General features: G+C 45.1%; 1 protein-coding gene across 2 annotated transcripts; it reads left to right on the top strand.

Moving 5' to 3' along the window:
* The first annotated feature begins 2,849 nt into the window (after positions 1–2,849).
* LOC122941881 (glutathione S-transferase omega-1-like) lies at positions 2,850–22,703 on the top strand. 2 transcript variants are annotated; one of them, XM_044299377.1, is made up of 7 exons: positions 2,850–2,902; positions 2,997–3,056; positions 8,782–8,890; positions 9,203–9,425; positions 18,297–18,398; positions 19,257–19,363; positions 22,441–22,703. In XM_044299377.1, exons 2-7 carry the CDS (start codon positions 3,026–3,028, stop codon positions 22,595–22,597), a joined length of 729 nt encoding a protein of 242 aa, XP_044155312.1. In that variant the 5' UTR covers positions 2,850–2,902; positions 2,997–3,025; the 3' UTR covers positions 22,598–22,703. The 2 variants fall into 2 exon arrangements, with proteins under 2 accessions (XP_044155312.1, XP_044155311.1); XM_044299376.1 differs by lacking the exon at positions 2,850–2,902 and having other exon boundaries at positions 2,915–3,056.
* Positions 22,704–23,108: the final 405 nt, after the last annotated feature.

Raw genomic sequence — 23,108 nt, forward strand, 5'->3', positions numbered from 1 at the left:
ATCCGTTTTTTCACTGAAGCACCATTCACTTCTATGGGGCCGGGGCTGCGTGAAAAACGCAGAATATAGAACATGCTGCATTTTTCACGCAACGCAGAACTGATGCGTGAAAAAAAACGCTCATGTGCACAGACTCATTGAAATGAATGGTTCAGAATTCAGGTGCTATGTCACGCATTGCACCTGCGCGGAAAACTCGCTCGTGTGAAAGAGCCCTAAGTGTCCCTCTTTGAATGTTCAAAAACGTGGGAGGCATGCAAATCTGCGGCAGGAAACCTGACCGCGTGGCTGTTGCTTTACTAAGATTTTCTCCATCTGCACAGTGATAATTATATAAATGCACATACCTGTAACACAGGGACACATTTAGGCCCTCTTAGCGTGTCCGGATTAGGTCTGGATGTGTTGCGGATGCGTTCAGTGAAACCTGCGCGATTTTGCAAGCAAGTTCATTAGTTTTATTTGCGATCACGTTCAGTTGTTCAGTTTTTATTGCGTGGGTGCAATGCGCAATGATGAGTTTTTCACACACGTGATAAATAACTGAATGTTTACAAACACCATCTCTTAGCACCCATCCCTGAAAATCGCATCGCATCTGCACTTGCTTGCGGATGCAATGCGTTTTTCACGCAGCCCCATTCACTTCTATGCGATTTTCATGCAACGCACAAGTGATGCGTGAAAACCAACGCTCATGTACACAGAACCATTGAAATGAATGGGTCCGGATTCAGTGCGGGTGCAATGCGTTTGCAGTGAAAGAGGCCTTACCCTAAGGCTGGGTTCACACCTGAGCGTTTTACAGCGCGTTCCTACGCGCTGTAAAACGCACAACAGGCAAGAACCAATGATTCCCTATGGGAATGGTTCTCACCTGGGCGTTTTACAGCGCGTACGATCGCGCTGTAAAACGCCCGACGCTCAAACAAGTGCTTGAGCTTTTTTTTGGGCGTTTGTCGCGCGTTCCCGCACATAGATATTCGGGAACGCGCGACAATGTGTGCACCCCTATCTCTGTATGCGCGATTGTAAACGCCCGTACAATCGCGCATACAGAGCGCTAGTTTCAGAACGCCCAGGTCTGAACCCAGCGTAAAGAGAGGATTTTTACCCTAAGTTCACACCTGAGCGTTTTACAGCGCGTTCAAACGCGCTGTAAAACGCTCAACACATGAAAACCAATGCTTCCCTATGGGAATGGTTCTCACCTGGGCGTTTTACAGCGCGTACGATCGCGCTGTAAAACGCCCGACGCATAATCAAGTACTTGAGCTTCTTTGGGGCGTTTTGACGCGCGTTTGTGGCCATAGGACACTGCAGTCAATCACACAAACGCGCGTCAAACGCGCGTTTACTATTACAAAAAACGCGCATAAAAACGTGCGACAAAAACGCGCGTAAAACGCGCGTTTAAGAAACGCTCAGGTGTGAAAGCAGGGTTAGGGTAAATGCACAAGTTCAGGATTTATGTGCGGACAATCAGCACTGAAATCTGCAGATGTTCGTAGGGAAATTCACGCTGTCAATCCACATCAATTGGTGCTGATTTACGTGCGGATTTGAATGCAGTTTTGGTGCGGATTTTCCGCATGCGGATTTTACTCTCTCCATTGAAGTGAATGGAGAAAATCTGTTCAGGAAAAATAAAAGAAACTGACATGCTGCGGATTTTAAAATCCGCTTGGAAAGATTTTTCATCGTGTGCATGAGAATTCTCATAGAATGCAATGTATATGACCTACGGTGCGGATTTTCCACACGCAAATCCGCACAAAAAATCTGCATGCAATCCTGATTGTGTGCATTTACCCTAAGGGTACATGCACACGTTCATGATTCATGTGTGGAGAATCCGCAGGCAAATCCGTACGGTCAATCCGCATCAATTGGTGCGGATTTGGTGTGGGTTTTCTGCATGCAGATTTTACTAATGGAATGAAGAAAATCCAGTCAGTTAAAATATAATAAATTGACATGCTGCGGATTTTTAAATCCACACGCAAACCTGATTGTGTGCATTTAGCCTAAGGCTCCATTCACACGTCCGCAAAATGGGTCCGTATCCTTTCCGCAATTTTGCGGAAAGGGTGCGGACCCATTCATTCTCTATGGGGACAGAATGTGCTGTCCGCATCCACATTTGCGGATCCGCACTTCCGCATCCGTGCTTCCGTTTCCGCAAAAAAATAGAACATGTCCTATTCTTGTCCGCAATTGCGGACAAGAACAGGCATATTCTATTATGTCGGCAATATGCGGTCCGCAAAATGCGGAAAGCAGATTGCCGCTTTCCGTGTTTTGCGGATCCGTGTCTCCGTGTATCCGCAAAACACATTGCGGACGTGTGAATGGAGCCTTAAGGTACGGCCACACGGTCAGGTTTCCTGATTCAGATGTGGAAGCCAAAACCAGGAGTGAATTCAAAAAAGAGAAGTCGTGTCCGTCCTTTATACTTTCTCTCCTTTTATGATCCATTCCTGATTTTGGCTTCCAAATCTGCATCAGGAACCCAGGACCGCGTGGCCGTATTCGCACATTAAGCATTTACATTTAAGCACGTTATGTGCACTTATATGATTATCATTGTGCAGATGGAGCAGATCTTAGTAAGGCAATGGCCACACGGTCAGGTTTCCTGATGCAGATTTGGAAGCCTAAACCAGGAGTGAATTCAAAACTGCATCTGTAAAAACGGACAATGTGTCCCAGTGTTTGCACATTAAACACGTTTTTTGCAGTGTCACGGTATGTTATGTGATAATCACTTTACAGATGGAGCAGATCTCGGGCAGGAGGAGCCGGGTCTCTTCTGGTTGATCATTAGCTGTGGGGAGGGGACTGCTGTAGTCACTAGATATAGACTGCAGGGAGGGCAGCTCTCATACACAGGCTTCCTCTGGTACGTCAGGCCACACATGCAGCATGCACAGAGCTGAGCGGCCTCTGCTGCACTGCATACACTGACATACGTGTCTTCTCTGCTTGTCCTACAGGTATCTCCAGTCACTGACCGTCTGCAACAATGACCACGTCACAGAGGAGTCTGGCCAAGGGTAAGTGTCAGTGTAAGGGAGCGCTTCGGGAACCTGAGCTTTAATCTTAGTCCAAATCAGTTGTGGAAAATTCTGCAACAAAATCCACAGCGTGTGCCCTGACTAGTGTTGAGCCAACTTGTGTTTCAGGTTTGGCGTACAAGGTTTGGGTTGTCTAAGAATTCTGTCATGGATTCTGCTACCACGGACCATAAATTATTGTCTGTGGTAGCGGAATCCATGACGGAATTCTTAGATAACCCGAACCTTGTACGCCGAACCTGAAAACACATGTTGGCTCATCCCTCGCCCTAACATATGAATCGCTGAATACACGGCGGCAGTGAATAGCTGGATTTGAGGTATAAACTCTAGGAGCAGCCGGTAACCCGTACACTAATTGATACTGTGTATCTGTTACATATAATAATTGGATACTTTAATAAAGTTGACTTTTCCAGGTTGGTTGTAGTGCTGTGCATGTGGATGTAGCAGAGCTGATTTAGCAATGTGTTTTCTGGGACTAATTACTTTCATTGGAGTCATGCTTGTGACTCTGACCTGCCTTAACCATCACCCATTTTGTGGGTCAAAACTAATAAACCCCCTAAAAAACAGAACAAGCAGTGTACATAGAGGTGAGGGGACCCGATGGCAAAATTCCTAAGGGGCCCCTCTATGCTGCCAGGCTTCGACACATAGTTAGGATAGAAGGGTTTGGTGTTTGTGACCCCCCCCCCCCCCAACCTTTCTGTTACCATTGGACCAATTCACTCGACCGTATAAATGGATCCGTATCTGTTCCGCAATTTTGCAGACCCATTCATTTCAATGGGGCCACAAAAGTTGCGGCTAGCACACCGTATCCTGTCTGCATCCATTGTTCTGGTCCTGCAAAAAATACTGCGGACAATATACTCATTTTGTGTGTGTATATATATAGCGCCGGCCATGTGCGGTCTGCAAAACACTTATGGCCGTGTGAATGCACCCTTAGGCCTCATGCACACGACCGTCTTGGTCCGCATCCGAGCTGCAGTTTTTGCGGCTTGGATGTAGACGCATTTACTTCAATAGGGCCGCTAAAGATGCGGAAAGCATTCTGTGTGCTGTCCGCATCCGTTGCTACGTTCAGTGGTCTGCAAAAATATATAACCTGTCCTATTGTCTGTTTTGTGGATAAGAATAGGCAGTTATATCAATGGCTGTCCGTGCCGTTCTGCAAATTGCGGAACACACACACGGATGACATCTGTGTTTTGCGAATCCGCGGACCGCAAAACACACAATGGTCGTGTGCATGAGGCCTTAGTCTAACGTGTTTATCTAGACTTGTGTGTGTGTGTGTGTGTGTGTGGTTTCCCCCCCCCACTGATCAGACGCGTGTACTACTTTGGTCAGTGATGCGGACTAAACATGCCTATTGAAGTCTAAGGGTCCGTGTAAAACCGTTGAAACAACACGATGCCATCCATGTCAGTGCTTTTCATGGACCATTGATACGAGATCCTCTGGAAACTAATTTTCAGTCTAGACGTGTATGTGGCATACGGATGACAAACTGAGGGCAAAGAAGGGACACATGGACCAAACACTGATCGCGGACATCTTCAAGGATGAACCACTGACCATCTTGTCACAGATGTCATCCGATGTGTGAGAGGCCTTCTTCTGGAGACGGGGCTCTGCACAGGTCATTGGGACTCATTAGCCCTAATACTGTATAGGACTCTGCTATCTCCAAAGGTCCCATGGCCGCCTCATGATCCGCCTCTATGGCGTGTACTGTAAGGATTCACTCTGGCAGTTTGCTGGTTAACCTCCAAACACTTTTCAGGTTTTGCCTGGGATTAAAATAGATGGGTTCTCTTATCAATATCATATTGAGGGGGGGGGGCTTCGCGGTCTGGAACCCCCATAATAAACTGAAAGGTACCAGAAATTGACAAAGCTTGGTCTATTAGAGGCCAATTTCTAGGCCGCTAGTTTTCCAGGCACATTAATAAATGTTCCCCAGTGAGTTTTTCCAAGCCGTGAAGGAAGCCGAACCCGAGAGTTACATAGGTGAAAAGTCAGCTCTGCTACATCTCATGGGTGTAGTTGAAATTTAACAGAACGTGTGGAGGAACTGAAATTCCATCTCAACAGCATATTTTTATTTTTTCTTCCCTTGAGCTTGGGGGTAATGGTGTTTTCTCTACTCTGTTCAAAGTAAAGGGTTAAATGATCGTTATAATAAGGACCTGATGCCTTCATGCGGCATAGCTTGTAAGGTGTTGCTGGTGTGATACGAGAAGCACAGTCCTACGACGCAGCTACGTCATCTTCAGTGCTTCTGTTAAGCTGTGGGAAGGAAAGAGTTAAAAGGACAGTCTAAGAGGAAGTGTCTGTAGAAGACTTAACCCCTTGTTCATGAGAATTGTAAAAAGCCGGGAAAGTGAAATGTAGAGCACGTCCTGGTCGTTATACTGTGAATACGATACTTTATCAGTCTCAGCAGGCTTAGTTAATATTTGCGCTCACAGTTTTGCGCACGGTGCTGAATCTCCTTTAGGGTGCATGTACACAACCGTTGGCTGTTTTGCGGCCCGAAAAATGGAGGTTCCGCAATACACGGATACTGCCCGTGTGCATTCTGAAATGCATTGCAGAACACAATAGCCGGACCCTAATAGAACAGTCCTAATAGAACCTCCTTGATGGTGATGTGGACAAGAATAGGAAATGTTCTATAATTTTGCACACCGCGCGGAGGCGGAGTGCTGTCCTATCCACGAGCCCTTAAAGCAGGCATGTCCAAACTGCGGCCCTCCAGCTGTTCCAAAACTACAACTCCCAGCATGCCTGGATAGCTTACAGCTATTAGAGCATGCTGGGAGCTGTAGTTCTGCAACAGCTGGAGGGCCGCAGTTTGGACATGCCTGCCTTAGAGACCAGAAAACCAAACCAGAATGTATTGGCAAAAGATATTAATTCTGAAAATAATCTACTCCACATTGGTAATGGTACAATATTTTTTTTTCAATCAACATTAAAGAAATTCTACACGATGGACATGACACATAATATGGTTAAACAAACTATTACTAGAGGTGGAGGCAGTCCGCAGGTAGGACAGTAATAAAAAAAAGTACAAGTGCATATATTTATAGCGGAGTAGGTAAAAATACACTAATAGCCGCAAGAAAAAAATATAATGGCAGAATATACTCCAAAGAGATACTGATGGGGACCTTAGATTGTGAGCCCCATTGGGGACAGTTGGATGATGTCTGTAAAGCGCTGCGGAATATAGGTGCATAGTATAAATAGACTGTGATGGACACAATACAGCAGCGTATAAGTAATTGAGTCCATAACAGTATAACCAGAGCACAAATATATAAAAATCAAGTATAGCATGCAAAGTCAGGCATGACCGAATATTACCAACCAGCAAAAGTCCATACCAAATAAAAATAAAAAAAACACCACCATCACCCCCGACACGCGTTTCGCAGTGAGCTTCTTTAGGGGCCACTCCTCCGTAGTGCTCTGAAATGTATGGACTCTTCTGAGGCCAGGAAAATCTTGCTGCAAATGACGCTGGACTTGCTTCGTCTCGCGTCTATGATGTTACACTTCAGTTATGCACATATAGATAACTTAAATTGTTTCAAAATCTCATTAACTAAGCACGTTCAGCTTTGGATTTTGGAACATTACTTTATGTGCAAAACTGAAGTGTAACATCATAGACGTGAGCCGAAGCAAGTCTAGCATTGTTTGCCGCAAGAGCCCACACATTTTGGTGCACTACGGAGGAAATATTGTAAACGTTTTCAAACTAATCGGATATAGAGCAATCCAAACCCGACTCGTTCAAACCTAGTTCTCTTCCTTGGGACATACCTCTTTGCATATTTATTTCCCATGGCGCATTGCCAATAAGTCTCCATAACATGGAGTACTTCCAACAAGTCTCCATACATGAACTGGTCTCTTTAAGGAGATTCAGTACCCTGCTTAAGCTGCCCTCAAAGCCTCTCTTCCAGCCAGAATCTACTCTGTACTGATGAGGAGCAAGAACCCTGGAACAGCTCTCTCCGGATGGATATCTGGCTTGGCTATATTCCCTGGTCAAATCACAAGGCTTGTAGAAAAGTTGGATTTTAACTTGTATGGAGCCACTTTCAAGAGGTGGCACTAGTGAGATTGTTCTTTCTCGGGAGATGCATCTTTGCACTGTCATAGTTCTGTAAAGGAGTGTGTGTCCTAGTAGCATAGTATATAAGGCCGGAAAAGGACATTTGTCCATCCAGTTCGGCCTGTTATCCTGCAGGTTCGTCCAGAGGAAGGCAAAAAAAAAACTGAGGTAGAAGACAATTTTTCCCACTTAAGGGGAAGAAAATTCCTTCCCGACTCCAATCAGGCAATCAGAATAACTCCCTGGATCAACGACCCCTCTCTAGAAGCTATAGCCTGTAATATTATTACACTCCAGAAATACATCCAGGCCCCTCTTGAATTCCTTTATTTTACTCCCCATCACCACCTCCTCAGGCAGAGAGTTCCATAGTCTCACTGCTCTTACCGTAAAGAATCCTCTTCTTTCCTCCAGACGCAGAGGATGTCCCCTCGTCACAGTCACAGTCCTGGGGATAAATAGATGATAGGATAGATCTCTGTACTGACCCCTGATTATATTTATACATAGTAATTAGATCTCCCCTCAGTCTTTTTTCTAAAGTGAATAGCCCTAATTTTGATAATCTTTCAGGGTACTGTAGTGCACCCATTCCAGTTATTACTTTAGTTGCCCTCCTCTGGACCCTCTCCAGCTCTGCTATGTCTGCCTTGTTCACAGGAGCCCAGAACTGTACACAGTACTCCATGTGTGGTCTGACTAGCGATTTGTAAAGTGGTAGGACTATGTTCTTATCACGGGGAATCTATGCCCCTTCTGATGCAACCCATTATCTTATTGGCCTTGGCAGCAGCTGCCTGACACTGGTCTTTACAGCTTAGTTTACTGTTTATTAAAATTCCTAGGACCTTTTCCATGTGAGTGTTGGGCTATATGCACACGACCATGCCGTTTTTTTTCGGTCCGCAAACCACGGCTCCGCAAAAACATGGAAGCCGCCCATGTGTCTTCCGCAACTTGTGGAACGGGCGGCCCATTGTAGAAATGCCTATTCTTGTCCGCAAAACAGACAAGAATAGGACATGCTATATTTATTTTTATTTTTTGCAGTGCAACAGATGCGGACAGCACATGGAGTGCTGTCTGCATCTTTTGCCGCCCCATTAAAGTGAATGGGTCCACATCAGAGCCGCCAAAACGGAGGCTCGTATGTGGACCAAAACGGCCGTGTGCATGAGGCCCTACCCAGTGTTTTTTAGTATGTACCGGTGACTTGCATTATTCCTTCCCATGTGCATAACCTTACATTTGTCAGTGTTAAACCTCATCTGCCACTTCTCTAAGGGTTTATTCATATGTTGTGGTCAAACCATATTGTTTTGCTGCTATTTTGGAAAAATCATGGTAATAAAACTGTGAATAAGCCCTTGGAGGAATCTCTCATGTGTGGTGGAGAGGATATGACAACCTCTCACAGATAAATCTATGGGTCAGAGCAGTATTTTATTTATTTATTTTTGCGCCCCCTTCTCCAATGTAAGACTTTTCATTCACATGGTACAATCTGCACCGTTGACCTTTTCTGTTATCTGTATACTGATTGAATATATACTTTTTCAGGCAGCGCTGTCCCAGGACCGGTACCAGAGGGACTTATTCGACTTTACAGCATGAGATTCTGCCCCTACGCCCAAAGAGCCAGGCTTGTCTTGATTGCCAAAGGAATCGAGTAGGCATATCATTTTATACCATTTCTGGAGATTTACAAATACAAGTGTCCTTCAGCTTTGGGTATAAAGTCCTTGTTGTATTGTGTCTTAAAGACTCCTGCGAATGATTATTTCATAGAGAACTACAGTATCTCATGTTCTCACAAGCATTGTAGTGCATGAGGGGACCCAAAAACCAACTGCTCAATTTGTGGTGACCAATACTGAAAATAATGTGATAGTTGGGGGACCAGTTACAGATGTCTACAAGGTGACCGTCACTCATGTACAGAAATTGCACCATCACTAACCGCTTCTTTTTCTCTGGTCAGACATGAAATCGTCAACATTAACCTAAAGAACAAGCCGGACTGGTTTTCTGAGAAAAGTTCCCTGGGATTGGTTCCGTCTATTGAAACCTCTGATGGTAAAATAATCTATGAATCCCCAGTTGTTTGTGACTACCTGGATGAAGCCTTTCCTGGGGTTAAACTGACCCCCGCAGATCCCTATGAAAAGGCACAACAGAAGATTCTTCTGGAACACTTCAATGCGGTAGGACATTTGGAAATCTTTTGTTGGGGATGGAGAATGTTAAATAGGTTGTCTATTTAACATTCTCCTAGGATAGGTTATCAATATCAGATCGTTTGGCAAACCCAATCAGCTGTTTGAAGGGATTGCAATGCTTGTGCGAGCACTGTGTCCTGTTCAATGTGTAGCGAGCCTCTGAGGAACCGTTGCAGAGGATAGGAGTGGTAGTGTCCCTGATGAGATGTTGTATAACTGTGTACTCCCTCAGGTCATTGCTCCGTGGGGTTTGGTGCAGTAGAAATATAGTTTGAAGAATCACCTGTGTGAAGTTGGCACCCCATGTTCTTAAATTTCAAAAATAAATACACCATTCGTTTGTGCCGGTTCGGTTCCTGAGATATTGCGCGTTAGATTTTTATGAATCCCCGCCCATTTTCCACCCCATGTTCTTAAATTTCTAAAATAAATACACCATTCGTTTGTGCTGCAAAAATGAACGTTAGCGCCGCTTTGGTTTCCGAGATATTGCGCACTTGATTTGCTGAAACTCCACCCACTTTCCACCCCATGTTTTTAAATTTCAAAAAGAAATACACCATTCGTTTGTGCTGGTTTGTGCTGCAAAAATGAACGTTTGCGCGGCTTTGGTTTCCGAGATATTGCGTGCTTGATTTGATGAAACCCCTCCCACTTTCCACCCCATGTTTTTAACCCTGACTCTAGACCCCCCAGGTGTGCTGCAGCTTGCCCCCCCCCCACAACTTTTTTGGGGCACAAGCATATTATATTTTTTTCTGCGTACGCTGACTGTGGCTGTAAGATCCTTCAGTGGCCGGGACTCTTAGCGTCCGGCCACTGTTAGCGCATCGCACACCCCACCGCTGATCAACTTCAGACGGTTGATCAGCGAGTTTGAATTAAAAAAAAAAATCACATTTTTGGGCTTTTTTTTTTTTTTTTTTTTTTTTTTTTTTTGTCTGTTAGGTTTAGGGTAAGTTCCCGAACACCCGTCCCCCCCACACACACGCACACCAAATAAAGTTTATCACACACACACACTCCCCTATGGCCCGCCGTATGTTCTAGGCGGCATATGCCAAGCTTGCCTCCGAGTCCAAGAGCCCCAGTGAGGACGAGGATGACCCCACTTTCCTTTTGTCATCCGCGTCCTCCTCATCATCTAGCGATTATGATGAGACCCCAAGGTGACGGAGACGCCACCAGGTGGAGCAAGGAGACCGCCATGCTAGGGACCCTGTGGCCCACACTAGTACGAGAAGCTCTGGGGCTCGTACTAGTTTTCCGGCCCACCAGTTAAGTCCACCGGAGCCCCCTACCGGTGAACTTGTCTGGTATACCCCAGAGCGTTTTGAGCCCGTGATTCCTGATTTTGTAGGCCAACCAGGAATCCAGATTTCCACAGTGGGCTTCACTGAATGCGACTACTTTAGTCTTTTTTTCAGTGACCCCTTTGTGAATCTGATGTTGGAGCAGACGAACCTGTACACCCCACAGTTCATTGCTCAACATCCGGGCTCCTTTTTGGCTAGGCCCGGTGGCTGGACTCCGGTCTGTGCAGCCAAGATGAGGACGTTTTGGGGCCTCGTGCTGCATATGGGCCTAGTCAAGAAACCTAGTGTCAGGCATTACTGGAGTGGGGACGTCCTCTACCAGACCCCACTTTACAATTATGCAGATAATGCAGCATGTCCCCCCCCAAGGTGATCCTGCCTATGACCGCCTGTACAAAATCAGGCCGTCATCGATCACTTTGGGGCCAAATTTGTGCAGGTCTATGTACCTGGAAGGGAAGTCGCGGTTGCTGAGTCTCACATTTCTTTCAAGGGGAGACTCATTATCCGCCAGTATGTTCCCTCTAAGCGGGGGAGGTATGGCGTGAAGCTGTACAAATTTTGTGAGAGTACCTCAGGGTGCACTTACAAGTTTCGTGTGTACGAGGGGCGAGATTCCCGTATTCAACCCCCAGAATGTTCCCCCACTCTGGGTGTTAGCGGGAAACTTGTGTGGGACCTTATGCACCCACTGCTAGATAAGGGCTACCACCTTTGCGTGGATAACTTTTATACTAGTATCCCCTTGTTCCAGTCTCTCGCCGCCAGATCCACGTTCGCTTGTGGGACCGTGCGGAAAAAGCAACGCAGCCTCCCCACCCACCCTTTCCAGGTACCTATCCCTAGGGGTGCGACCCGTGCACTTACCAGTGGAAACCTGTTGCTGGTCAGATATAAGACAAGAGGGATGTCCTTGTACTGTCCACAATTCACGGTAACGCCATCACCCCTGTCCCTGTGCGAGGTACTGCGGCAACGGTCCTCAAGCCTGATTGCATCGTCGACTAGAATCGATATATGGGAGGAGTTGATCTCCCTGATCAAGTCCTCGAGCCATATAACGCCATGCGCAAAACCCGGGCATGGTATAAAAAAGTTGCGGTCTGCTTGGTGCAGGTTGCCTTGTACAACTCTTTTTTTGTGCTGGCAACACAGGGACATTCCTTCAGTTCTATGAGGTAGTCCTCAAGGACCTGATCTTTTCTGACCGGGAAAGAGCAGGCCAGAGTACCTCGGGAACTGGAGGCGCCCGGATCGTCCCTGGCCAACACTTTCCAGGTGTGGTCCCCCATACTGGAAAGAAGGGCAGACCCAAAAAAGGTGCAGAGTGTGTCACAGGAGGGGGATACGGAAGGACTCCACTACTCAGTGTGACACGTGCCCCGATCATCCGGGCCTCTACATTATTGGTTGCTTCAGGGAGTACCACACTTCCATGGAGTACTAAATTTATGTTCCCCTTCCCCATTTTAGCCACTGATAATCGGATATAAAACTATGGGGATACTAGTATAAAAGTTATCCACGAACAGGTGGTAAGCCTTATCTAGCAGTGGGTGCATAAGGTCCCACACAAGTTTCCCGCTAACACCCAGAGTGGGGGAACATTCTGGGGGTTGAATACGGGAATCTCGCCCCTCGTACACACGAAACTTGTAAGTGCACCCTGAGGTACTCTCTCTCAAAGTTTGTACAGCTTCACGCCATACCTCCCCTGCTTAGAGGGAACATACTGGCGGATAATGAGTCTCCCCTTGAAAGAAATGAGACTCCTCAACCGCGACTTCCCTTCCAGGTACATAGACCTGCACAAATTTGGCCCCAAAGTGATCGATGACCGGCCTGATTTTGTACAGGCGGTCATAGGCAGGATCACCTTGGGGGGGACATGCTGCATTATCTGCATAATTGTAAAGTGGGGTCTGGTAGAGGACGTCCCCACTCCAGTAATGCCTGACACTAGGTTTCTTGACTAGGCCCATATGCAGCACGAGGCCCCAAAACGTCCTCATCTTGGCTGCACAGACCGGAGTCCAGCCACTGGGCCTAGCCAAAAAGGAGCCCGGATGTTGAGCAATGAACTGTGGGGCGTACATCCGGCGGGCCATAGGTGTGTGTGTGTGTGATAAACTTTATTTGGTGTGCGTGTGTGTGGGGGGACGGGTGTTCGGGAACTTACCCTAAACCCAACAGACCAAAAAATTAAAGGCCCAAAAATTAGATTTAAAAAAAAAAATTCAAACTCGCTGATCAACCGTCCGAAGTTGATCAGCGGTGGGGCGTGCGATGCGCTAACAGTCAGCGTACGCAGAAAAAAATAAATAAAATATGCTTGTGCCCCCCAAAAAGTTGTGGGGGGGGGGCGGGAGGGGGGCAAGCTGCAGCACACCTGGGGGGTCTAGAGTCAGGGTTAAAAACATGGGGTGGAAAGTGGGAGGGGACTTTCATCAAATCAAGCTTGCAATATCTCGGAAACCAAAGCGGCGCAAACGTTCATTTTTGCAGCACAAACCAGCACAAACGCAGGACAAACGAATGGTGTATTTCTTTTTGAAATTTAAAAACATGGGGTGGAAAGTGGGCGGGGTTTCAGCAAATCAAGCGCAATATCTCGGAAACCAAAGCGGCGCAAACATTCATTTTTGCAGCACAAACGAATGGTGTATTAATTTAACATGGGGTGGAAAATGGGCGGGGCTTCATAAAAATCTAACGCGCAATATCTCAGGAACTGAAACGGCACAAACGTTCATTTTTTCGGCACAAACGCAGCACAAACGAATGATGTATTTCTTTTTGAAATTTAAAAACATGGGGTGGAAAGTGGGCGGGGTTTCAGCAAATCAAGTGCGCAATATCTCGGAAACCAAAGCGGCGCAAACGTTCATTTTTGCAGCACAAACGAATGATGTATTTATTTTTGAAATTTAAGAACATGGGGTGCCAACTTCACACAGGTTGAAGAATCAGGCCAGAAGTAAATGTACAATCAGCAGCATCAAAGTGCAGTTTCTGGCACCAGTTAAGGAGGTATGGTGGCTGGTTGAATGACTACATATTGGCAGTTGTGGGTATAGATGTTCTCCAAGATTTAGACCTAACTTCATCTGGCCTAGTTGTGGTGTAGATGATGGGTACCTTGCAGCAGTGTCCATAAAGCAGTATTTTGCTGATCACTTGTCTCTTAGGTGCTTTTTGGAAGCAAAATTTGCTAAACTCTCTGGGGAGTTGCTCTCACAGGAGAAGAATCTATCCTTCCCAGTAATAGGAGCTCTAGCATGTGCTTCCTCTTTCTGCAGTTAGACAGGAACTACCTGTGGCAGGCACAACACTGACGTGCCTTTTGCGCTGTGGCATTAGAAGAATTTTGATATCTCTGACTTCTTAGTCCAACCAGACTGTATTACTCTGTAATTCCTCTAGCGCTGTTCTATGGAAACAGTAGGTTTAAAGAGCACGCCAAATGCTTGAAATAAATTCTTTATTAACTTCAACTTTTCTTCATATATAACACGGCTGCCTCTGCAGCAGATAGTCCATGTACATAACACGTGTTGAAAAGGTATCTCAAAATGGCGGTATGCATAAGATGGTGGTTAAACTGTTCAATCTAGTCATTCAACAAAAAAAGGTGGACATATTTCTCTCTTCAGTATCTGTACTCTCACTTTAAGTTATTTAAGCACTTTATGATCTCTGAGAGGTTTAACTGAGGTTAACCCATAGTTCTACTTGGTTTGCAGTAACTATTTGCAGTTTGGTTGAGTATGATCTGGTATGGTTGTATGCAATTTGGATTGCAATATGGAATTTGGTCACTATTTGTATGGTGGAACTGTAAGTAAACGCACATAACCAGTTCAGTATACAGTGTGTATATATCACTATAGTAACAAAAGCAACATATATAACTGTTCTAAACACCTATTTTGGCCTCCTTGTTCCCATAAAACACAGCTCTTACTGGAACTGTGTGTCTGTTCAGCTCCTCTCTGGTGAATAATTCTAGCAGCTCCTGCTAGGGGGATTTACCACACAGGCACAGTGGGAGGATGGCTGTGATTGGTCAAGACTCCTGCCCAGCAACAACAGTTTAACTCTATGCTTTCTGTTTCTGCTGTGTCATTGAGCTTACCTTACATCATATCATGAATCTTAAAGGCATATTATCTTTTTCTGCTTCTGTGAAAATTATTTATAGATGGAGATATTATATATATATATATATATATATATATATATATATATATATATATATATATATATATATATATATATATATATATATATATTCTCTCTATCTCGCTCAGTTATGACATCCAAACATGAAGTCACTATAACTCTGCTTTTGTCTTTAACACGCAAACATAGAAACTGTATTATTGGCAGATATAGCTTGTGTGTTTATACAGCTAGATTAGCCACCTAGGACAGGTCTTAGCTGGCCAGCTACACTACCCCCTCCTGGCAGGAAGCGGGGCCAAACCATTCCTACCAAGAGGGGAAGAACAGGGTGGTTAGCGCTTCCTGCCAACCATACCTTCCTCTGCTCGAATACATAGCCACAACAATAATATACAAAACATTACAATGTACTACTATATACAGTTGCACATACCCCCAGGTCTGGAGTATAGCAAATGTTTACCTGCATGCCATCTACATTGTATTGGTGGTGCAGCATATATGATTACAGCTGTTCATCCCACTATAATGTAGACAGCGTGGAGGTAAACACTGAAGAGGACAAGCACTTGCACAAACTCCTGCGGGGCGCTGGATACCAACCAATATGATAATGATGACCTCTCCTGAGAATAGGTCCTCAATGTCTTGAAACCTGAATACCTCCCTAATGGGGTTGTACAAGGTTTGAAAACATGGCAGCTTCCTTCCAAAAAAACACGCAGGAGCATGATGTAGCCTATCGCTGAAGCAGTGGTTGCCAGGAGGAGAAGTAACCATCCAGTCTCAGCATCTGCTAGGTGCATGAAGTGTGGGCAAAAAAAAAATGAAGTGGCCTGTCAAAGGGAAGGATGTCACTACTATTGGTGACTTATATGGTTGCCAGGAGGAGAGGTGGCTCAGGCTAAAGCAGCCAACAAGTATAGGTAGCGTCAAACACTGACGTCATTGGTTGCTAATCAGCCTTTCAAAGGCAAATAGGAGAACGGGCTGTAAATGGCAAATAGTAATAATGATTCCTAAAAGGGAATCTAAGGGTTGCTGGACATGATTAAAGGTAACAATTGCCAGTTGTGGAAGGGAAAGGTCAAAGGTGAGCAAAGCCACTCATATCACCTAGAGGGTGAGGTCATCAATTGGATGACTCAAACCAACCCCCTGGTTGGTTCCCATATGACCTCCTACAACCCTGGTGTAACTATCTCCCCAAAAAAGTGTAGCCATCATATGGCTGGCACCCAGACACTCTCTGCAGGGAAGTCACCACTGCTTGTCATAAGGTCAGTGGGGGAGGTCCATTTTACTGAGCCCACTCCACTGGTCACAGAACCGCAGGACAGAATAGTCTGTTGCCTAAATAAATTGCAAGGATTTCTTTTGAATGGATGAGTGCAGTGGATTCTACTTTATTTTCTAAGCTTCTTGCCACCGTCTGAAGTGACGAGAAAACGGGGAGGCTTATCCAGAGTTACTATAAATTAAGCCAGAAATTTACGTAAGTTGAAGCCTGTACCAGACCCTGGCTGGTGTAGACTTAATTTTCTTAATTTTAATGCAACTACATGATCAAGAGGCATCTACTTCTTCTAGGCGCATCTAACTCCAGCACAGGGAGACAAAGATGCCAGTTCTGATAAGTGTCACAAAATTTTTATATATACAGTACAGACCAAAAGTTTGGACACCTTCTCATTCAAAGAGTTTTCTTTTATTTTCATGACTATGAAAATTGTAGATTCACACTGAAGGCATCAAAACTATGAATTAACACGTGGAATTATATACATAAAAAAAGTGTGAAGCAACTGAAAATATGTCATAATCTAGGTTCTTCAAAGTAGCCACCTTTTGCTTTGATTACTGCTTTGCACACTCTTGGCATTCTCTTGATGAGCTTCAAGAGGTAGTCACCTGAAATGGTCTTCCAACAGTCTTAAAGGAGTTCCCAGAGATGCTTAGCACTTGTTGGCCCTTTTTTGCCTTCACTCTGCGGTCCAGCTCACCCCAAACCATCTCGATTGGGTTCAGGTCCGGTGACTGTGGAGGCCAGGTCTTCTGGCGCAGCACCCCCATCACTCTCCTTCATGGTAAAATAGCCCTTACACAGCCTGGAGGTGTGTTTAGGGTCATTGTCCTGTTAAATAAATGATGATAAACTCAAACCGGATGGAATAGCATGCCGCTGCAAGATGCTGTGGTAGCCATGCTGGTTCAGTATGCCTTCAATTTTGAATAAATCCCCAACCATGTCACCAGCAAAGCACAATCGCACCTCCTCCTCCATGCTTCACGGTGGTAACCAGGCATGTAGAGTCCATCCGTTCACCTTTTCTGCGTCGCACAAAGACACGGTGGTTGGAACCAAATATCTAAAATTTGGACTCAGACCAAAGCACAGATTTCCACTGGTCTAATGTCCATTCCTTGTGTTCTTTAGCCCAAACAAGTCTCTTCTACTTGTTGCCTATCCTTAGCAGTGGGTTCCTAGAAGATATTCTACCATGAAGGCCTGATTCACACAGTCTCCTCTTAACAGTTGTTCTAGAGATGTGTCTGCTGCTAGAACTCTGTGTGGCATTGAGCTGCTGTTAACCTGCGATTTCTGAGGCTGGTGACTCGGATGAACTTATCCTCCGCAGCAGAGGTGACTCTTGGTCTTCCTTTCCTGGGGCGGTCCGCATGTGAGCCAGTTTCTTTGTAGCGCTTGATGGTTTTTGTGACTGCACTTGGGGACACTTTCAAAGTTTTCCCAATTTTTCGGACTGACTGACCTTCATTTCTTAAAGTAATGATGGCCACTCGTTTTTCTTTACTTAGCTGCTTTTTTCTTGCCATAATACAAATTCTAACAGTCTATTCAGTAGGACTATCAGCTGTATATCCACCTGACTTCTCCACAATGCAACTGCTGGTCCCAACCCCATTTATAAGGCAAGAAATCCCACTTATTAAACCTGACAGGGCACACCTGTGAAGTGAAAACCATTTCAGGTGACTACCTCTTAAAGCTCATCAAGAGAATGCCAAGAGTGTGCAAAGCAGTAATCAAAGCAAAAGGTGGCTACTTTGAAGAACCTAGAATATGACCTTTTTTGTTATGTATATAATTCCACATGTGTTAATTCATAGTTTTGATGCCTTCAGTGTGAATCTACAATTTTCATAGTCATGAAAATAAAAAAACTCTTTGAGGTGTGTCCAAACTTTTGGTGTATGTGTATGTGTGTGTGTATGTATGTATGTATGTGTATATATGTGTATATATATATATATATATATATAATTTTTTTTGCTTATACTTAGGAAAGTGCCTATCGAGACAAGTAATTCAGTTTTCTCCATTTGCCTTCGACAGGTTACCTCTGCACTATACAAGATCTTGTTTGCCAAGAGGGACAATGGAGATACAACTGAATCAAAGACGCAGTTTTTTGAGAAATTTAAAATACTTGAAGAGGTAATTGTTTTTTAGTGCCAGGGTACCTTGGTCAGGCAGCAGGGGTGCTGTTAGACTGCTGGATCACGATGCCTGGTGGTGCAATGTTGTAAACATGTGGGTGCCATGTGGTGCTGCACCAGCTAGAGTAGGTACCATCAAGGCAACCTTAATGTGATGAGTAGGCTCATGCCTTTTGATCAAAACATGTACTAACGCCTTGTGTACAGTATGTAAACAGGGGTTCACCACCAATGAGGCCAAGGTGAGACTCGGGCAGCACCAGGTAGGGGCAAAGGGGGGGGGGGCAGCCGAAGGGCCATGGGCTGAAGGGAAGGGGTTAGGTTAAGAAATTGGCTTGAATGGGGGGGTGGGGGTGCTGTTTCAGTTTTCACCTCAGGCAGCAGAAAGGCTAGGTGCACACATGTATGTATATTATGGGGCTGTATACTATTTAGTACACTGAGGCAATAATGGATCCGGGGGGGGGGGGGGTGCGCCCTCCAATGAGGCCAAGTTAGGCGATTGCCTCAGGCGGCAAGGCCTAGAAACAAGTGGAGTGCTGTGGGAAATGAGCACTTCCATTGTGCAAGCATTCATCTCTGTATATTCAACTGTATCACAGTATACCTTTTAACAGTACGGCTGGAGAGGAAGCGCAGTTTAAATTTTCACCTCAGGCAGCAGAAAGGCTAGGTGCACCCTGCCTCTACTGCGCTTCCCTATGGCTTTTTCCATGGAGGCTTTTACTCATGGATTCTTGGAAGGTACTGTGACCTTCTGGAGGCAGCCTAGAAAGGCCCACAGGGGCGTAATAAGGATGGGGTGCCATCCGCTGCTGAAAAAAGGTTTTGTAATTTATCTTCACTTTATTTACAGGCTCTGGCCAAGAGGAAAAGCCCTTACTTTGGTGGAGAATCCGTGTCTATGATTGATTACACGATCTGGCCCTGGTTTGAACGGTTGGGTCTTTTTGAAGTGCAAGAGTAAGTAAGATAAAACATATTTTGTAGCTGCCTTTAAAGCGCACCTGTCTGCAGGACCAATCCTATTAAATCAAGCATAATACCCAGTAGGGTCGATCCTGCTGAGTAAAATGCAGCAACATTCCTGAGAAAGAAGTTTATTTATGTAACTGAGGGTTTCAGTGCACTGGGGGGTATGGCCAAAACAGATATTTGGATGGACATAACCTACTTTGCTATGAAATATACAGGAGAATACAGCACCATACCTGTTACATCCAGTGACATCTCCTGTGATGTAGACTTTCCTCAGCGTCTTCATTCGGAGATAAGACTGCCATGATACATTCTTTCAGCCGCATCTCTGCAGAGTTTCACGGCATTTATTATAATTTTTTTTTTTTTCCTTACTTTACTATCATCCTCAGATAACAGACCTCACCTCCCCCGTAGTGCCCATAAATATAATTCCCTCTGTATAATTATGATATATAATGGCCCCCTCTGTATAATTATTTATTATTAAAATTATAATTGCCCCTCTGTAGTGGTGTTGTAATTACGGCCCCCTCTGTATTAGGCAACATTCACACGTCCGCATCTGTTCCGCAATTGTGCGGACCCATTCAATCTCTACGAACAAGAATAGACATTTCTATAGGGGTGCCGGCCATGCGTATTGCGGATCCACAATACACTACGGGCATGTGAATGGGCCCTTATAGTAATAATTATGGCCCCCTTCAGCCCCTCCAGCATACAGTCCGATGTAAGATGCAACCTTCAGATCCTCCAACATACAGTCCCATGTAAGATGCATCACTCCCCCTGCCTTCTAATGCAGTGGCCAGGAATGGGTACGCTGACGCCACTTATGCAGTGGGCTACGGGTATTTAAAGTTCTGTATTTGTCGTGACTCCAATTGCAGGGTACTATTCCAGGGCCCTTTCAAGGTGTTATAATGGATGTCCCAGATTAGGAATGCCAGAGTGGTGTAATGGCCTATAATGTCTCTATAGGGTGGTGATAATTGTGTCAACAGTGTCTCCTACCTGGGTATGGCTGGACTCCTGGCTCACTTGCAATAAATTTTGTGTAGTGATAGGAGTAATAGAGGAATTTTGCAGCAGAAATTGGGTCCAGACCTTTTAGATGACGTTTAAATGTTTCTTTACTGAAGATAACTTGTATACAGCTTTGGTCTCTGGTCCCAGCAGGTTTTGGCAATCATTGGCAGGAATAAATGTTTCTGCTTGATATGTGGGTAGCTTGCAGGATAGCACGTCTGCTTGGTAGCTCTGTAACTGTTGCAGGAATTAATCTTCTGCTTTGTGGGGACAGACTAGCTGAGGAGGAATGGCTTCTCCTAGGTCTCTGGACTTAAAGGGAACCTGTCACCGAGATTTGGGGTATAGAGCTGAGGACATGGGTTGCTAGATGGCCACTGGCACATCCACAATATCCAGTCCCCATAGCTCTGTGCGCTTTTATTGTGTAAAAATAACGATTTGATACATATGCAAATTAACCTGAGATGAGTCCTGTAGGTGAGATGAGTCAGGGGGCAGGACTCATCTCAGGTTAATTTGCATATGTATCAAATCGTTATTTTTACACAATAAAAGCACACAGAGCTATAGGGACTGGATATTGTGGATGTGCTAGCAGCCATCTAGCAACCCATGTCCTCAGCTCTATACCCAAAATCCCAGTGACAGGTTCCCTTTAACTCGCAGATAATTTTTCAGGGGATGTTTTCTTCCTGGAATTCTGGAGGTTGTATGTGGTTCTCTGCTTCTTTCATCCAGCTGAGGCTGCAGGTGCTCAGCCTGGGTATATGATCAGGTCTCAGCCGAGACAAGATCTTTGCTGTCTTCCCTATGCAGGGGATCTCCTGAACACTATCACACAGCCTTCCCCCAACAGGGGTGGATAGCACACTGACTCTAACTTCTTCCTTCTCTCATCTTCCCCCCACCTCTCACATGCAGTCTTCAGTACAAGGATTATTCCTCCTCCCTTCAGCCCCTGCAAAAAAAAGTAAAAATAAATCCCGATTCTCCTCCACATACTGACCTGCAGCCTCTGCTCCCCTCTCCAACATCATGCTCTGTAGAATCTCCCGCACATCTTTAGGCCCCGCCCCCTGTACGAGACTCCCCGCACCTCATACCTCCCAGGAGAAACTCCATTCTAGTCACTACGAATGCTCCATTGCCTCATAGGTGTCAGGCCACTATCCTGAAGCCTATGAGGAAGAACGAAGGGGGCGGGAGCCATAGGCCCCCTGCAATTTTGCGCCCGGGCAACCTTCCCCCCCCCCCCCCAACCCTGCGCCACTGGGGGTATCAGACTTAATACCGCCAGGTAGTTTGACTAATTCAATGGGGTTGATTTCTGCCGCCGGGTGCTCTTTAATTAAACTTCTGTAGAAATATATATATATATATATTTTTTTTTTTTCTTTATAGCATCCTCAGGATAGGTCATAAGTATCTGATCAGTGGGGGTGTTACACCTGGGACCCCTGATGATACCAAGTCAGCCGCTATAAAATGTATGGTGCAGTGGTGCCTTCTCAAACAGCTGATCCATGGTGTAGGACCCCAGCGTTCAGATACTGATTACCTACAATATCTATAGGATGGGTCTGTGATGGCTAACCTTCTGCACTCTAGCTGTGGTAAAACTACAACTCCCAAGATACACACTTGCTTGGCTGTTCTCAAAACTCCACAGAAATAAATGGAGCATGTTGGGAGTTGTAGTTTCACCACAGCTGGAGTGCTGGAGGTTGGCTATCACTGGGATAGGTTATTTATAAAATCTTGGAAATCCCCTTTAACATTGCGAGTAGGGGTGAGCGAATCAACGTTAAGTCCCGCGAGACTTCGCGAAGCAATAACTTCGGCTCATCGGTGCTAATACAATCTAATACTGTACAGGGCTCCTGCTCCGTACAGTATTAGAACAAAGTTTTATGTGAATAGACTTCGGATGTTTCCTCTGAAGTCGATTCGCTCATCCCTAGTTGCAGGGTCTACATCGGGACTTTGGGCATAATTTGACATTTTTCTTTTTCTCCTTTTTTATCTAGGGTTCTGGAGAATTTGCCATGTGTGAAAGCCTGGCAAGAGCTTATGCTGCAGGATCCTGCTGTTAAAGAGACCTTCACAGAGCCGGATGTTCTACGCGGCTTTTTCGAACTATATTCTAAGAAGCATTTTGATGCCTGTGATTACGGACTTGACTAATGCCTGATAACCGCGTGATCTGAGAATGCAGTGCTTTCTAATCAATTGCATCTTATGTGTTTAACTCAAGGCACACCAGGCTGTGATTAAATGACTTTCAATTATTCATGTGTGTCACAGGGTTTATTCTAATCTTGTAATTAACAGAGAGACAGATACAGACAGCCCCAAGTTTACTGCAGCCATCATAAAACTTCTAACCAGCACTTCACTGCATGGGAAGGAGAAAGTCCAGTGGCACAGGAAATACAGTCCACAGAGCGTATAATCATTAGAGAAGGATATAAAGCTTAGACGATATAGTCCATGTGCAGTGGCCGGGTTTGTGGTGGCCTCAACTAGGCTTGAGCGAATCAAGGTTCAAATAACTTTATTTTAATGCTGTTTCCGTACAGCATTAAAATGTATTCTCTGTGAAGCCAAACTTTGTCTCGTGAGATTTTGGTGAATTACTACTTTGTATCTGTGTATTTAAAAACAGTTTAAAAAAAAAAAAAAAAACTAACCAAAG

The sequence above is a fragment of the Bufo gargarizans genome, chromosome 6, assembly GCF_014858855.1.
Source record: "Bufo gargarizans isolate SCDJY-AF-19 chromosome 6, ASM1485885v1, whole genome shotgun sequence".
Classification (NCBI taxonomy): domain Eukaryota; kingdom Metazoa; phylum Chordata; class Amphibia; order Anura; family Bufonidae; genus Bufo; species Bufo gargarizans.

What these genes read in the sequence shown, in the direction of transcription:
- LOC122941881 (XM_044299377.1), top strand. Translation starts at nt 3,026, where the DNA reads ATGACCACGTCACAGAGGAGTCTGGCCAAGG. An exon ending in TTCTGGAACACTTCAATGCG is followed by an intron (nt 9,426 to 18,296) that starts GTAGGACATTTG and finishes TGCCTTCGACAG; the next exon opens with GTTACCTCTGCACTATACAA. An exon ending in GGTCTTTTTGAAGTGCAAGA is followed by an intron (nt 19,364 to 22,440) that starts GTAAGTAAGATA and finishes TTTTTTATCTAG; the next exon opens with GGTTCTGGAGAATTTGCCAT.